Source organism: Octodon degus, unplaced genomic scaffold (assembly GCF_000260255.1).
Source record: "Octodon degus isolate 3935 unplaced genomic scaffold, OctDeg1.0 scaffold00044, whole genome shotgun sequence".
NCBI classification, from domain to species: domain Eukaryota; kingdom Metazoa; phylum Chordata; class Mammalia; order Rodentia; family Octodontidae; genus Octodon; species Octodon degus.
The window spans coordinates 11,202,561-11,220,402 of NW_004524620.1; the positions used below are offsets into that span (position 1 = coordinate 11,202,561).

Below are 17,842 nucleotides of genomic sequence, written 5' to 3' on the forward strand. Positions count from 1 at the left end.
TTCAAATGTTAGTTATATCTGAAAAATTTTTCACTGCATCTATGCTGGGTATTTTGAGTTCCTTAGCCTAGCCTAGCCGAGTTGACACATAAAATTAACCAAATGATACAAACAACTGAGGTAAATAATCTTTAAGTGTGAGATTTTTAAAAAATGATTTTATTATTAAATGTTTGCAGTTCATGCAGTTTATAATCATCTTGGTGAGTGGTTATATATATATCCCTCTCCTTCCCTCTTCCTTCAATTCCACTATCTCATTCTTCTCCATTTTTCATTCTTCTTGATATTGTAAATTTCAGCTCATTATAATATTTAATGTTCATATTAATTGAGGTTATTAGGCTCTTGTATGTGGCATAACCTTATTTTACTTATTTCCTTCTCATCTCCTCCTCATCCCTTGTACTTTTCCCCTTGGATTACTTTCCTGTTGCAAGAGATCTAGCTCCTTGTCCCCTTGTATACAGCCTTCACTATTCTCTGTGTTTGTACTTCGCCTTATTCAAAACAGAGATACATCAGCTACCGTATGTTATTTAGGTTTGTGTGTCTGGTTTATTTCACTCCACCTTGTATTCTCCAGGTAAATTTACTTTCCTAAAGATGTCTTGAATTTGTCACTGTTCATAACATAGTAGAGACAGCACATTTTGTTTATTCAGTCATCTGTTGATGGTGGTACAGGCTGTTTTGAGGATTTAGCTGCTTTGAGTTGTGCTGCTCTAAACATTGGTGTGCATGCATCTGTTGTTGTGATGTCATGTCATAAGTTCTTTGGAGAAGATACCTGGGAGAAGAATCACTGGGTCATATGGAATTTCTAATTTCAGTTCTTTGAGAAATGGCCTTACAGTATAATAGTTGTATTAGTTTATGTTTCCACTAATAATGAATGAGGCTTCCTTTTTTTTTTTTTCTACAACCTGGCCAGCATTTGTTACTATTTCATTTCTGAGTGATTGCCATTCTTCCTGGAGTCGGATAGAATCCTAGCATTGTTTTAATATGCATTTCTTTAATTGCCAGAGATGATGAGCATTTTTTATGTGTTTGTTGACTGTTTGTACTTGTTGCTCTGGGAAGTGTCTGCTTATTTCTGTTTCCTATTTCTTGACTGGATGTCTAATTTTAGAGAGCTTAAGATTTTTGAGTTCTTTGTATATTCTAAATATTAGTCTTCTGTCTGAGAAGTAGCTGACAATTCTTTTTCCCATACTGTGGGCTGTCCTTTAACTCTACTGATTGATTGATTCTTTTGCAGTATAGAAACTTGTTAGTCTGAGATAGTCCCATATGTTGATCCATTACAGCGATGTGTACAAGGACTAGTTGAGAAATCACATACCTTGAGACTCTATTTTCTGCTTCCTTGTAGCCTAGAGAGGAAATGTTCTTTCAGTTTAAGTCATAAATTTGTATCTAATTAAATTGCTAGGATGTTATGTTCCCTAGTTTTTTTTTTTTTTTTTTTTTTTTTTTTTAATTTTTTTTTTTTTTTTTTTTTGTGGTACCAGGAATCAAACTCAGGACCTTATGCTTGCCAGGCAAGACTTATTCCACTGAGCTATCTCCCCAGCCACCCTAGTTTTTTTTAAGCTGGTTGCATAAAACAACTGAATTTTACTGTTACCATATAGTATTTTATGGATACTAGTATAAAGAATTATCATACAATTTGTTTTGATAAGAATATAGCTTACCTTTGTCAATGTTGTAAAATAAGCAGTATAACTAGTTCCCCTTCTACCATTGCATTAAATGACATGACTTCTCATAACCAAGTATGTTGCCCTTAATTAAATGATTATTGCTCAGAAATAAGACTTTGTTTTCAATTGCTATTATTTCTTTACTACTTCTCCTCTTTTCATTTACCACCGTTTTAAGTGTTGTGATTTCATTACTTTTATTTTTTATGAAAAATTTTATATCTATTTTGAAAGAAATTCAGTATTAGTAATAAATTATCTGTTCACAAATATTGCCAGGTAGAGTTTTGGGTCTAATATTGTCACCTCTCTTTTTATTTATTTTATTTTATTTTTGTTTCTGCATCATACATAATGATTATTCTTTTCTTACTCTATACATGTTTCTGGACCATGATTTGAATTATCCATTTCTTTGCTTATCCGTAATAAATTATTTGTTCCCGGCATATCCTCTCTTGTCATCCTCTATGTGTTGTGGTTCTTCTGACTTTTATTTGCTATTTTACTGTTAATTCAAGCCAGGCTATTAAGGATTACTCTGGTATTTAGAAAGTTTCATTGAAAAAGTTTCACAAATCTTAAGTTTTAAGATGTATTTTAAATTGTATATACGTATGCTTTCCTTACTTAGAATATTAAGAGTGTAATTTATTAGGACAGTATGTTAAAATATGTTGAGTTACAGTTTTGAGAATTTATCAGTCCTCTTGGAATTATATGTTTGTGTAATATTATCATTTATGCAATATAATACCATGTTCATGAACATAATTATTGGATATGGTAGTTTTGGTGTACCAGTAACCCAAATTATTATAGCTTTAATTTATAAATTAGGCCTATGTTTGTCCTTATAATTCATCCAAATACCATACTTTATCTAATATCTTATAAACAAACATGAACTTTGATATCATGCTTAGTGTCAATGCCTATGAAGTACAGCTCAATTTAATTGGAGAACCCTTGTAAAACTTTTTAGTTGGGTATTTCTGTCTCCTTTCTAGAGTCCAGAATAGATATAGGATTCTATAAAGTATTGTCATTTCTTTTTTGAAAGGATGAACTTATATGCATGTTTTTTCAGGAATCATAATATTCACATCTTTGAATTTATCATTCAGTCTCGATCTTATCTGTAACATTTAGTAATATCTAGTAATATCATTTGAAAATAATGAGTATGTAGAGAAATAATAAACAAGATTAGGCAGTATGCTATTTGCCAAATGAGTAATATAACCAATATAGACATTCAGAAATGTCAGGGATTATAAATGTAAGGGTTGTTAAGGAGGCTTTGATGGAGGATGTAGGAGTTGGAGGTTGAGTCTAAACAAGGATAAGACCTCCATGTGAGTAGAGAAAACAATTGCAAGTTATAGATGGGCTATTGTTGCATGGCAGATCTATTTTTATGGTGTTTAATGATATAGTATGCAATTTGATATCTACTGATTAAAACAGGAAATTAAAAACTTAAAATTGTGTTGAGATGTCCTTCATACTTACTGCATTTGTAAAAGATTCCCAGTCTGAGTCTTAAATGTTGATGGAGAAACAGTGATATGAACTCTTGAAAGGTCGATAGCAAGTTTAGTTTTAGAGAAAGATTTTTCAGACTTCTATTAGTTTGATTCCCACACTTTTACATTTTACTTTATTACCTGGTGTATATATGTATGTATATGTATTTTTAAAATAAAATTACATATAGTAGTTGCCCTGGATATACATGATAAAGGTAAACATATAACATTTACACAAATATAAATTTCACAGTATTTAAATAAAAAAATTTGATTCCAACTTAAATGTGAATAAAATAGGGAAGTATTTTAATTTGTATAGTGACCCTGCTTATTTTTATATGTTTATTCTTTTTTTCCCTGTATTTTATGGAAGGTTCTAGCATTCAGGGTCTTACTACTACATCGGATTCCTAGTGGTTCTCCTGTTTACAGCCTCCCAAGCACTGGGACAACAGAGATGTACCACCATACCCACTCTCAATTGCCATCTCAGTGTACCCAGGGGTGTGGGGGGGCAGCACTAGCACGGCAGGCCTGGGGATCGAACCCTGGCCCCTGCACCTGCTTGCAGGCACTTTCATCTGCTGAGCTATTTGACTGGCCCTCTTATATGTTTATTCTTATTGACATCTTTTTATGTTAAATATTCTTGCATTCCATTTAATGTTTTCATTTAAAAGTACAGTATCCATTAAAAAATGTCAGTCTGATGACAAAACTAATTTAGACTCATTATTAAGTTGGTGTTTATAGTTTGAAAACTACTTTTTGGGAAGAATTTTTCCTTGTAGCTGTAGATTTGCTTTTAATATTTTTTAGCACATTATTTATATACCCTTCTCTCACTCAAATGGGCAATAGCTGAAATATATACTGAACAAAGACAGATAAATATATTACAGCATATTTATGTAACAACCATAAATTATATGGATGAATTTGGGAGCACATATTGAAGAAAAACAGCCAGATTATGTGTAGTATGGTATAACTTACATTTAGTTTAAAAATAAGCTAAACTTACAATATATATTAAATATGAATGCATGTGACTTCAGACTATAAAGACAAGCAAGAGAAAGATAAGAAACAGATTTCCAGGATTATGGGGGCTGGGGAGAAGCTCAGTAGAATACGTGCTTGCCTGGCAAGCACAAGAGCCTGAGTTCAATTCCCGGTTCTGCAAAACACCAAAAATAAAAAACAAAACAAAACAAAAAAAAACCAAAGAGTTCCAGGAAACCCTAGTGGCTAGGAGGTGTTAAAAGATAAGAGAATATGTGCAACAAACATATAGCCTCCCCAGATAATCATACAGTTGTATTTCAGCTATGTTCAGGACCTTTTTGGTTATTTTTTCTCTTTATTATTCACCTACTTTATAGGTTATTTTTGTAGTACTCAATATCTAAGATAGTTTTATGTTATTTGTAACATACAAGCAACCATTAACATTACAACTTTAGAATATTAGGATTTAGAAGATATCATCAGCTTATTCCTTAAACTCCGTGCATTTTGTATTTCATCCCTCAGCCTTACCCCACATTTCACTTTATCCTCAACTCCAATGGAGAAATTTAGATAACAAGTAAAAATAGGAGTACATTATTATACTTAGAGATCAGTGTCAGTGATAGGCCAGAGTTGGAATGAAGACCAGTTTTGTCTGAGCCTGTAACTCAAAATGAAAATATCTATTTGCAAATTTCTGCTGCTTGGTTGAAAGACAGATGACACTGTTGAATCTGATGCGGATGCTTCAAATAGTCTTTCAGCCCAGATAGTAAGTAGGTGCTTAATAAGTATTAGTTGACAAAATGGATCAGTTGACAAAAGTTGAAAAATCTAGGAAAGATAAAGTGTCAGGATTTGTTTTGTCATGTGACTTTGAAATACTGTGAATCCAAAGAGTGATACTGTGTAGGAAGTTGCAAATGTGATATTGGATGCAAGGGAATCAGGGATATATTATGTATTATATGTAGTCTTTCAGATAGAATTAAGACAGTTCAACAGAAGGTGTAAATATTCTAAGAGGAAAACTGTAAAGAAAAAAGGGAGGTGAGTATGGATATATCTATATCCGTATTATTTAGGTATCTCTAGCTAATGAGAAGACTTTGGCTAAAACTTACAGCAGTATTAATATCATGAATATTCTTTCTGTAGGGTAAGATATTTTTAGTACCTAAACAAACTTAACTGTTTTTGTTCTTTGAAATGATTTTTATCTTTTTTTTTTTTTTTTTCGGAATTATGGATTGAACTCAGGCCCTTGCGCTTGCCAGGGAAGCGATTATTCCACTGAGCCATCTCCCCGGCCCCTTTGAAATGATTTTTGCCTTCATAAAACCATAGAAGTTTTTCTGAAGAAGTTTTCCAAATGACATTCAAAAAAGTTTGTAGTAGTTATTTTGGATATACATGAATTTGCTTTGCTAGAATGTTTTATACAATTTTATTTTTTCATGTTGTATGCTTACATTTTGAAAGTTTGTTCCTTGGTATAGGTTAACATTTAGTGACCTGTTTTTGTCTGTTTTTTTTTTTTTACCTTAAACTTATAAATAGATAACATACTTGCACATTTTAGGTAAAATCTATGGCATGTCATAAGAAATGAGAATTGTGCTGATGGATTTTATTGTGAAAGCAAGTTCATCCTGACTTTAGCAATTGAAATCTAGAACTTACAGGGTAAAATATTTTTTTTTTCTAAGATATGCCAGTTTACTAATAATTCAACATTTTTTCACAGAGAGAATCATTACTAAAACAGGAAATAAATAACCTTGTAAAACGGAAGGTTGAAATAGAAGAAGAAAATGCGTTTTTGAGGAAAGAATTCAATAACTTGCAAAAAGAATTTAAAGATAAAAGTCAAGAAGTTAAGGTGTGTTGACTTGTACATAGTTTTATAGGACTGTTGCTTTGAAGTCCCCCTTTAAGCTTTGTCAGCCTTTGTGGCACAGAGAGTGACAGGCTTAGAGGAAAAATTGCCTTAGGCTCTGCTGTATCATACAGTTTTCTCACATGTAAAAACTCTGATAAAGATGCTTTAAAGCTAAGACTCCAAGCTTTATAACTTTCAGATTAATAGTTAATGATGGAAATGGAGCTAAGAAAGTAGGAGTGTGAATATGTGGCTTCTTTTAATTAGATTCTGATGGGACTGGCATTATTAATTGATAAAACCCAGGTCTGGGAGGATATGTCTGTGTGGGTCTCAAAAATAGCTGGGGACAGCATCAAAGGCAGCTTGATCAATTAATGGGCTCTTTGCAAATGTGTACTCATCAAAGCTGTCATCCAGTGAAAAAATATGACCCATCCACCTGCATGAAAAGAGGCCAATAAAAGTACACAGGTGACCTTGGCCATCAAATATAGAGCAAGCTGCTGTGAGGGTAAAACTGCACAGTTTATATTTGCTGATTAGTTCTCCCCTTTTTTTGTTTGTTTATCGGCCCTTGTGGTACTATTCTACAGGACACCAAGGAGTGTATACAGAATAAAGAAGAGCAAAACAGAGTGGTTATAAAAAAGCTGGAGGAGGAAAATGAAAAATTAAGTATCCACTGCGGTGACCTGCTAAATGACCTGGAGAAACTAAGGGAGGAGGAAACACGTTGGAGAAAAGAAAAATATAGCGTTGATGCAAAAATAAAGGTATATAACAAGAATGTAGTTCATACTATAATTTTGAATGTAACTTCTTATAGGTAGTTTAATACATGCTATTTTTTAAAATAGCAACTTATATATTCAAATCCACCAGTGGGGACTAACATTAATTTATATTCTTTCACTTAAGACCCACAGCTTTTTAAAAATTGATGTTCCAAAGCAGGAAACTGACTTCAAATAGTTACCCTAAAATGTAATCATTAAAAAATATAGGCTATTGCAATTTGAAAAAAAATATTTTGAGAAAACATATTTAAAATCATGGGCTTTGACATTTTAAAATTCAGGCTTATATTTATAAATGTAGCTAGAATTCATTGCAGTATTTAAGACTCTCCTAGGGCTCTTTAAAATAAAATAGAAAAATTCTAAAAAAGTTAAAAGTCATGTTTTTGGGGTACTGATTTCTTTGAGCTAAAACTTTTTAGGAAAATTTGAATAGAAGGTAATTTGCCATCAATACATAATATTTCTGTATCCTTTTAGTTGGTATTTTTCAAAATAATATTTTTTGTGTCATTGTTTTTGTTTTGACCCTTTGCTCACTTATTTCCCCGTCAATTTTCAAGATTTTCTTTTGTCATAGATTTTATTGAAGAAGGAGCAAACAAGGCTAGTATGGTAGTCTTTCTATGTATGTGTACAATAAAGTAATATAAATTATAAACAGATACATATAAAAACATATTTGGGGACGGGGAGATGGCTCAGTAGAATAAGCACTTCCCTGGTAAGTGCAAGGGTCTGAGTTCGATCCCTGGTTCCTAAACCCCCCCCAAAAAAAAAAAAACCCACATATTTAACAATAGTATGGTTATATTGTATGGATATGTGTGAGTACACAGGTGTATGAATATTTGAATTAGGGAGAAGAACATGCTTGAATGTGTGAATCAACCCACTGCAGATATTGAAGAAAATGAATATATTATGTATTAGGTCTTAGGACACAAAGAGTGACTCAGCAATTGAGGAAATTGAACACAGGTGCATTTATTTTCTGCTTTTCTACAACCTTTAAAAATTGGTAGTATGGGAAGAGCAAGTAGTACTTTTGTTGATTTACAGCTACATGATTATTTGGTGAAATTTTCATTTGTTTATGCTATTTAAATAATCAGTTCTCTGATTTCCTATGACTTTTAATTCTATGATTTTTTAAAAAAAAATTGTGCCTAATATAAAATGAATTGAATTTTCAAATTTTAAGAATTATTAGGTTTATATTTTTTTCCTAATGTTTTTGTGTTAGGATTTTTTGAACAGATTTTTCCATTCTGAAGTCTGTAGTCTGTTTCAAATTCATTTTTGGATATGATGTTTTACATCATTTACTTAATAATTTTATTGATTTGTGTACCATTGTCTCTCCAAGTCTCTAGGTTTCCTGTGTGTGTGTATTTATTTCTGTAGTTTGTATTTGCTTGGGTTTAGGTATTATAATTTTGTGATTCAAATAAGTATTTCATAACAAAGTCTAATTCGTTACTCTTTTCTTTATAAATTATTAGCCAAGTATGTAGTTTTTCACTACATTTTAATATTGAGAATAATTTTGCTAATTTTAACAAAAACATTGTTAGAAAATAGATTGGAACCACATTAATTTATAACTTAATTTTGAGAGAATTATTTTTTCATGAAATGTGAAATAAGATTTTGAAAATTCGTATAAATAGCACTGGCCCAGTTTTATTAGATGTAATTCTAGCTAGTAGTACATTGTAAATAACGTGGTATTATAGTGTAAAATACATTTTCTGTTACTGATTTCTTTCATCTAGAGCTTCTGTTGAATAATGTCTCTAATGGTCTTATTTTACTATTTTATATACAATGTAGATTTTTCTAAGTTACATAATTATGTTGTCAATAAGAAAGCCATGTCTCTTTGTCTCCTTCAAAAAGCATTATTAGAATGTAAGTGTCATATGTTGCATCAGTTTAAAGCATTGAAGTCAGTGATTTTTGTTTCTGCACAAGGTTAACAATTACGACCACTATCAACTCGCAACATTTTCAGTATACCCCAGAAGAAATCCTGTACCACAGTCATTGCACATTTCTCCCTAACTGACCAGTCCTAGATAACCATGAATTGATTTTTTTCTATGTAACCATTTGTGATAAATAGGATTGGAATAGCTGGGATTTTATGACCAACATCTTCAATGAGGTTTATCCATATTCTAGCCTTTATCAATCTTTTATTCCTCTTTAATATTGAATAATATAGTTATAAAGCTATCCTATATTTCATTTATTTATCAATAGCATATGGATATTTGATTTGTTGCCACTCTTTGGCCATTGTAAATAATGCTGCTGTGAGTATGTACAGAATTCTGTGTCTGTGTTGGGACTCAAAATGAGACTGAAAAAGATGGGCCCTCAGCGTGCTGAGTAAGATGAGGAAACTGATAAAGGTGCAGAAGCAGGAACATCACTCTCTGACCTCCTGCCTTTTTACCTAGATCTCTTCTCGCCTTTTCTCTTGAAGTAGGTGATGTGATCCCCCTCATTCCATAGGAGTCTTGCCTTATACCTAGAGGTAATGAAGGATATGAATAGGCAAACCTTGCTAAATTCTTCCATTTTGCTACATGAGATATCACCACTTTGACCTCTTATTGTACTTATGCAAAACTGTTCATAAAGATACATTTTACCCTGGATCTTTAAGCTTTTGTTTCTGAAGTCTTCTGTATCATATAAAATGTGGTTAAATAAAATATTTTGCTTTTCCTTTATTAACCTGTTTTATATTATAGGATTTCAGCCATGAGCTTTTCCATGGGTAAGGACATGATGTTACTTTTTATTACCATGTAGACATATGTTTTTATATCTATTGGATATAGACCAAAGGCTAAGGTTTTCAGTCACATGGCAACTCTGTTTTTAAATTGTTGAGGAAACTACTTGTTTTTAAATTGTTGAGGAAACTACTAGACTGTTTTCTACATTTGATCATAGCCAAAAGGCCGAGAAGCAATCAGACTCTTTTCTAAAGCAGTGACACAGTTTTATGTTCTGAATAACTGAATATATGAACTTTGCTTTATGAGTTCTTGGCAGTCTTACTATTGTCTGCCTCTCTAATTATTATTGTGGTATTAATTTACATTTTTCCAGTGGCCTGTGATGTTAAGCACCTCTTCATATTCTATTGACCATTTGTGTATTTTTGGAAAATACTTGTTCAAAACATCAGGATATATGTACCTTAGCACATATGTAATTTGTGCTTTCCTCAATTCTGTGAATTTATTTTTACATTTTTTCCTGATTCTTTCAAAATATAAGGTCTTTCTCATTGTCCAGGCTTGTCGTGCACTCCTGGGTTTAAGCGATCCTTTTGTCTCTCAGATTCCCAAATTGCCAGGACTACAAGAAAACACCAGCATGTTCACTTTAATGGTGTGTTGTAAAACACAAAAGTTTTCATTTTGATAACATTTAGTTTATCTGCATTTTTGTTTCTCTGTTACTCAAGGTTTTGGTGGTCTATCTAACAACAGTTTTGACCTGACTTTTAATGTGTTAAATGTGGATCCAATTTCATTTCTTTTGTGTTTATTAATTCATTTGTCCTAGCATCATTTGTTGAAAACATCTTTCTTACCTGTTAGTGAATTATTTTTGTATCATTGTTGAATATCCTTTGACTGTGACCAATATCTTATTCTTGGACCTCCCTTCTCTTCCATTGTTGTGTCTAACTACCTTCATGTCCTTACTACACTGTCTTGCATTACTATACATATGTGGTGGGTTTTGGAACTCTAAGTGTATATGTCTCCAGACTCCTTTTTCCTTTTCAAGGTGTTTCTTGCATTTTTATGTTTAGAATTTAGAATCAGGGTTGTCATTTATAAAAAAAAAAAAGTTCCAAAAAGCAATTGGGATTTTAACAGTTTCAATTCAATCAAGAAGGTCAATTTGAAGAAGTATTACGAATTTAATGGTATTGAATCATGTGATTATCAATATGTGATATCTTTCATTTTGTTCCTTTTAAATGTCTATGTCAACAATGTTTAGAGCCTTCATAATTTTAAGTTTACAGTTCTTTGGGTAAATATATTCCTTTTTTTTTTTTCTTTCCTTTGGAGGAACCAGGGATTGAACTCAGGCCCTTGCGCTTGCCAGGCAAGCACTTATTCTACTGAGCCATCTCCTCAGCCCCCTACATATTTTTAAAGAGCTGTTGTAAGTGTAATTATTTCTTAATTTTCTTTGTAGATCTTTCATTTTTTAGTATATGGCTTTAATTTTTGTATTTGAGCCTCTGTACTGTAATTTTACTGAAAAAATGTAATTGTAGCTATTTCTATGCATTTTAATAGCTTCCATGTATGATATAATATCCAAATACAGTAGATTTACTTTTTTTTTAAGGCTGTATGTTTTTTATTCATATTTTCCTGGCCAGAGCTTCTAGCACAATGTTGAAGGAAAGAGGGTCCACATTAATGTGCTGTTCTTGATCTCAGGGGGAGCACTTGCTTTTTTTTTTACCTTTATGACATTGGCTCTTTTTATGGTACTTTATTGGATTTGAGAAGTACTCTTTTTTTGTTTGTTTGTTTACATTACTCACCTTCTACTCGAGAAGGGGGGTTAGATTTTAGTAAATGCCTTTCTATAGTTCTGTTGGGATGGTTATGTAGTTTTGGTCTTTTTTATTAGTGTTATGCAATTCTGGCAAATCTTTCAGATCTTTCAATGAAAGAAACAGCCTGCTATGGCACACATGCCATAGTTTCACCACTCAGTATTATGGTGTGTTGTAGTAACTGATTTTTGGATGTTAAACTAACTTTATGTTATTGAGAAGGATTGGTATTAATTCTTTAAGTGTTTAGTAGACTTTATCAGGGAAGCTGTGTGATCATTGAATTTTTTGTTGGAAGATTTTGATGATTTTGAGATCTTATGTTTGATGGTGAGTCAGTTTAGATAATTTGTATGTTTCTAGTTGCTTGTCTACTTCATTTCTTGTTTAATTTGTTGACATACATTTGTTAGTAGCATTATAGCCATCCTTCAGTATAGACAGAATTGGTTCCAGAACCTTCTGCCGATAGCAAAATGAGAATGCCAGATTCCTTGCATATTACCCCATATACTTTAAATACTTTCTATATTACAATACTTAAAACAGAATACATTTTAAGTAATTCGTTATTATACTGTATTGTTTAGGGAATAATGATAATCTTTTCCGTACAGATGCAACTTTTCTTTTGAATATTTATCCCAGATTGGTTGAAGCCATGGATGCAGAGTCTGCTGATACACAGAGAGGATTGTATTTGACAGTCTAACAAAAGGGTTATTAGTTTTACTTGTCATCAAAGAATCATTTTTAACTGATTCTTTGTTGTTTTCCCACTTCTATGGTTTTAAAAAAATATTCACTCTGGTCTGTTTTTTCTTTGGGTTTTGGTATTTGTCTTGTTTCTCAATGAAACAGATTTATATTATTATTATTATTATTATTTGTAGGTATATCTTCTTTTAAATGTAAGCATATATAGCTCCATATTTCCTTCTTAGTAGTGCCTTTGAGCTGTGCTGTACGTTTTCATATGTTGTATTTTTTAAAAAATGTGTTTAGAATAGGTTCTACAAGGTCTCACTACACAGATTGGACTCATAGTGATCCTCCTATTTTCAGGCTCCCTAGCACTGGCATTACAGGCCTGTGCCACCACGCCCAGTCTCAGTGGTGGTCTCATTGTGCCCTGGGGACAGGGCTGACATAGCATGTGGTGCTGGGGATTGAACCCTGGTCCCTGCGCCTGCCTAAGCAGGTGATTTAGTCCACTGAGCTATCTGGCCAGTCCTGTGTGTTTTATTTTTATTTGCATTTGTCTATGATTTTGTTTGTTTGTTTTTGACACAGAGTCTCACTATGTAGTTCAGTCTGGGGTCAGACTCACAACAGTCCTCTTGTCTCAGCCTCCTGAGTTCTGGGATTGTAGACATGTACCACCTCCCCAGCTATAACTATAAATATTTTTAATTCTCCATGTTCCCCATATGTTCATTTTTTATACTGCTGTTGATTTCTACCTTCATTTCTTTTGAGTTTAGTGAAGGTGATTGGTTTTAATGTTTTACAATTTATTTTGAGTTGTTTTATATTTTGGTGTATGGTCTATTCTGGGAACTGTTTTATGTGTATTACTGTTTTGGGGTAGTTTTATGGGTATGGTTGCTAAGTCATGTTAGTTTCTAGCATTACTTAAGCCTTTTGTATCCCTGTTGACATTTTATGTAAATGTCATATTCATTATATAAAATAGAATTTAAATATCTGACATAGAATTTTCTGTTTTTATATTTAGTTCTTTGTTTGCTTTTTATGTTTTAGTTCTCTTGTGTGGTTCATATATGTTTTGTAATTGCTGTATCTTCTTGATGAATTGGCCATTTGATCAGTATATAATGTTTTCCTTTATTTCATATTACAGTTTTTGACTTAAAACCTATTTTGTCTGATATTATTATAAGCATCATAGATCCATGTGGTTTATTGTTTGTGCGTAATGTTTTTTCCATCCTTTTGCTTTCAATGTATTTGTAAAATGAGTCTCTTATAGACAACATATAGTTGCAGCTTATTTAACATGCCAATATCTTCCTTTTGATAAATTTAATTCACTTATAGTTTGAGAAAAGAGGAGTGATAAGGAGAAACAGTTCCTGCCATTTTCTTAGTTCCTTTTTGTGTGCATTACAGTGCTCTTGTCCCTTGTTTCCTTTATTGTCTGCTTTTGTATTTAGTTGGTTTTTATATAGTGATATATTTTGATTTATTTTTAATTGTACATCTTGTGATGTTTTTTTCTTTGCAGTTTCCACTTACCATCTGTTTTAGTTACTTTCCTCATCACTTAAGAAAGAGAGGTTTATTTTGTGTCACATTTCAGAAATTTCTGCAGGCTTAAAGAAGAGAGGAAGCAGAGAGAAAGAAAAGAGGGGTAGGGTTGGAAGATATGTTCTTCAAGTCACATTCATAGTGACCCTCTTTAACAATCCCCCACCTCCTAACAGCAAGGCAGTTGTAGCACCTGCGTACTCTAATCCCCTTCCAAAAGCCCTGCCTACCTATGTATGAGGCTCTTGGGAGACATCTAGACATAAATTATAGCATTCTGTCCCTGGTTTCCAAAAGACTCATGCATATCTCTTTATGTAAAATGCATTTATGTCTTCAGAGTCTTAATAATTTAGCATTGCTGTGAAAAGTTCAAATCTGTTCTGAGACTTAAGTCAAACTCTTAGTTGTGAGCTCTTGTTGAAAAACAAAAACAACACTGTTGGCATATGATAGCACTGGCTAAATATTTGCATTCTGAAGGGAAGGAATGGGAGATAGAAGCCACTGGAACCATACTGAGACCGAAATCATCAGGGAGAGCATTCAGTTCTGTGGCTCTTCTGTGTCCAGCACCCGGGGCAAAGATGTGAACCCCTAATGACTTGGGTACCCTGCCTTTATGACACTGGATGATGTAGCCTTCATGTCTCCTTTCTTGGGTGGCTTTAATTACTGACTAGAACATTCCGCAGTGAACAGTAGGCATTCCTGACTTTTTCAACTTCCTGGGGTTTCCATTGCACTTTTGGCTTCTTTCTCACAGTTTCATTTACTGCCCTTTCAGGGTCATGTTGACTGACCTCCCAGTCTTTTTCTGATATCTGAATGGAAGCCCCATGAACTTGTGTCTCTTTGTATTTTGTATGCCCATAAAAGCAACACCATGTGGATTATACCAAGGTCTGTCTCCAATTAGAAGAGTAGCTCGGCCCCCTAGGACTATGGCTGTAGAGGTGTCGGAGTACCTAGAAGCCTTATCACTGGGAACTCTTTCCTAGTTATCCCCAAATAAGAATCTCTTCCCAAAGCTAAGCCTTACTTTTATACCTGTCAGCCTGTGAAGGATGAGGTCTTGTTGATTTCTGAGATGCTCTTAAGGTATCTTTTCTATTTTCCTGGTGTATGTGGCTTCTTTTCAGTGATAATCATAGAAACCAAGCTGTCCTGTATGAAAATTTTACAGGCCCCAATATACAGAAGCTTTGTTTCTAGCCATCAGCAAGATTTTTGAAATTATTTAGTCCTGCTCTTTTTCCCTTGCTTCTCATGGTATATATGGCAGAAAGCTGTCTGCAGTACTCATGTCAGGACAGAAGTTGAGTTGTGGCCCTGATACTGACGTGGTTTGTGTTGCTTTGAAGTTTCCTTCATCAAATTATTTAATCTATCACCCTTATCCTTAGTCTCCTAGAAAGTCTTAGGATAGGAGGAAAATGTAGACATATATTCTACCAGAGCATAACATACTCTGGTTCAACTGCCAGTGGAATCCTAATTCCAATCTGAAACCTTTTGATCTTGGTCCTTACCATCTGCATTTTTATCACTATGTTTTTCTGGGTTAAAGCCAGAATCTCCCATCAAGCCCGGCTCATGGAATTATAGGGCTTCTCTAGCTGGTATCTGCAAATCTTTCCAAAGTCCTCCAAACTAGCTCCAGAGGCTTTTGAGTCACATCAGTATCAGGGCCACAACTCACTTCTGTCCTGCTAAAATCTGTCATAATCACCTTTATCCTTGCTAATTTATAATGCCTGACATCCAGAAGTTGAAGGAAGAAAGGATTATTTTGAACTTATAGTTGGTTGAGGTTTCAGTTCATAGTCAGCCAGCTGCAACACAGAAAAGGTAAGGAAGGGACCTGCTAAGGAAAGATGCTTATGTCCTCTTGACCAGGAAGAAGATGGCAAAGAGGAGAACTGGAGCGGGAGACACACCTTTCCATGTCATGCCTCCAGTGCTGCGCCTCCTCCTACCAAGCCCTGTGTCCTACCAAGAAGGCAACTGTAGTGCTCCCAAAACCCAGTCACTTTCCACATGTCCTGCCTATGAGAGCATAAGGCCCTTAGGGGAAGTGTAGATATAAATCATAAGTGTCCTAATTTTATAGCAGTATGATTTAAATCAGTACCAAAGTTCTGTAATTTGAAAAATGCTCACATGAAGCTCTGTCCCTACCCTGTATGTTTTTGGGAATTACATCATTATACATATTGTGCTCCATGATACAGGTATATATTTTTTAGATATTTGCATCTGATGTAATGTAGGGAATAAACAATTGAGTTAAAAGCCAAATGTAAAATAGGATTTTTTAATTATTTCCTTTGTATTTACTTGTACTGGAAATCCTAATTTGAAAAAATAATAAAGTATATTAATTTAGTTAAGTTTATTGATTTATTATTAATTTCTATAATTAAGTACAATTTATTTATTTATATTTTAGGGAAGGGTCTACAGGGTGTTCAGGGTCTCACTACTAGATCATTCTCATTGTGATCTGCCTGTCTGTAGCCTCACAAGAGCTGGGATTTTAGGCACATGCCTCCATGCCAAGTCTCAATGGCTGTCCCAACATGCCCGGGGCACAAGGCCAGCTCGGCAGGCCCAGGGATCAAACCCTGGCCCCTGTGCCTCCTTGAAGGCGCTTTAATCCGCTGAGCTATTTGGCCAGCCCTTTAGTACAGTTTGGATATGTCTTATGATCACATTCATTATACGGCATTTGGACCTGTACATGATATATCTTAGTTCCTGTTTTCCCATTCCCTTTCCCTCTCTTCAAGCCCTCTGCCACTTCTTACAGACAAAGCTTTGTTCCTATTTTATTCTTTTTTCCTTCATTTTCTTGTTTCTCTTCCATCCCGCATCCCCCTTCCTTTGAAAAATTACTTATTTCACAGTATAGACTCTACGTTTTGTTTCCTGTTTATACTTTTAGTTTCATACAAAGGAGAGGCAATGTGACATTCACACCTTTGTGTCTGATTTATTTCTCTTAGAAGTATGATCTCAAAGTCCATTTAGTTATAAATGTTTCAAGTTTATTCTTTTTTATAGCTGAGCAGTATTCCATTGCATTAAAAAAATTGCCTCTTTTTTATCTGTTTGTTAGTTGATTGGCATTTGGATTGTTTCCAGATGTAGTTATCACAAACTGTGCTACTATAAATATTAGTGTACATATACTGCTGTTGTGCTGTGCTTTTAATTCTGTTGGGAAGATAACAAGAAGGGAAATACCTGGGTTGAATGAAACTTGTAGTCCTAGTTTTTTGAGGAATCTCCACATTGCTTTGCACAGTGGTTGCAACAGTCTATATTTGCACCTGTAGTGGAGAAGAGTTCCTTTACCGTGCAGCCCCAAAAGCATTTGTTATTGGTTGGTTTGTTGATAATAGCCATTCTTTCTGTATATGAGCTGCTGAACCAAACATTATAGTAGCTGCTTTTTCTGCATGGAAGTGGAATCTTAGTGTTGTTTTAAGTTGCATTTCTTGAATGACCAATATTGGTGAATGATTTTTCATGTGTTTATTTGCCATTTGTACTTTTTCTTTTGAGAAATGTCTATTCACTTCTGAATTAAATTTGGGGGGGGTCTGATTTTTCTTTAATTCTCTATATGTTCTAGTTATTAGGACTTGTCTGAAGAATAACAGCATAAGAATTTTTTCCTGTTCTGGGTTTTTATTTATTTATTTTTATTCATTGGTGATTTTATTTTATTTTATTTTTTGCTGTGCATAAGATTTATAAGAAGATGAAATCCAGTTGTTGAGGTTTTGTAGTTATGCAGTTGGGGTTCTATTCATGAAGTCTTTGCCTGCACCTGTGTCTTCAAGAATTTGCCTATTCTCTCTTCCAGGAGATTAGTGTTTTTGTTTTAATATTTAGGTCTTAGGTCCATTTTGATTTTAGTGCATGGTGATACATAGGGATCTAGTTTTAGTTTTTGGCATGTAGAAAGACAGTTTTTCCAGCACCATTTTTTTTTCACTTTTACATAA

At 33.7% G+C, this 17,842-nt stretch overlaps 1 protein-coding gene across 1 annotated transcript in view; it reads left to right on the top strand.

Moving 5' to 3' along the window:
- Nucleotides 1–17,842, top strand: part of Cntln (centlein) — a 378,305-nt gene that overhangs the window by 83,905 nt on the left and 276,558 nt on the right. Inside the window, exons 5-6 of the mRNA XM_023715856.1 lie at nt 6,009–6,143; nt 6,740–6,919. Coding sequence (XP_023571624.1) covers nt 6,009–6,143; nt 6,740–6,919 — 315 coding nt within the window. The remainder of the gene's footprint in view (nt 1–6,008; nt 6,144–6,739; nt 6,920–17,842) is intronic.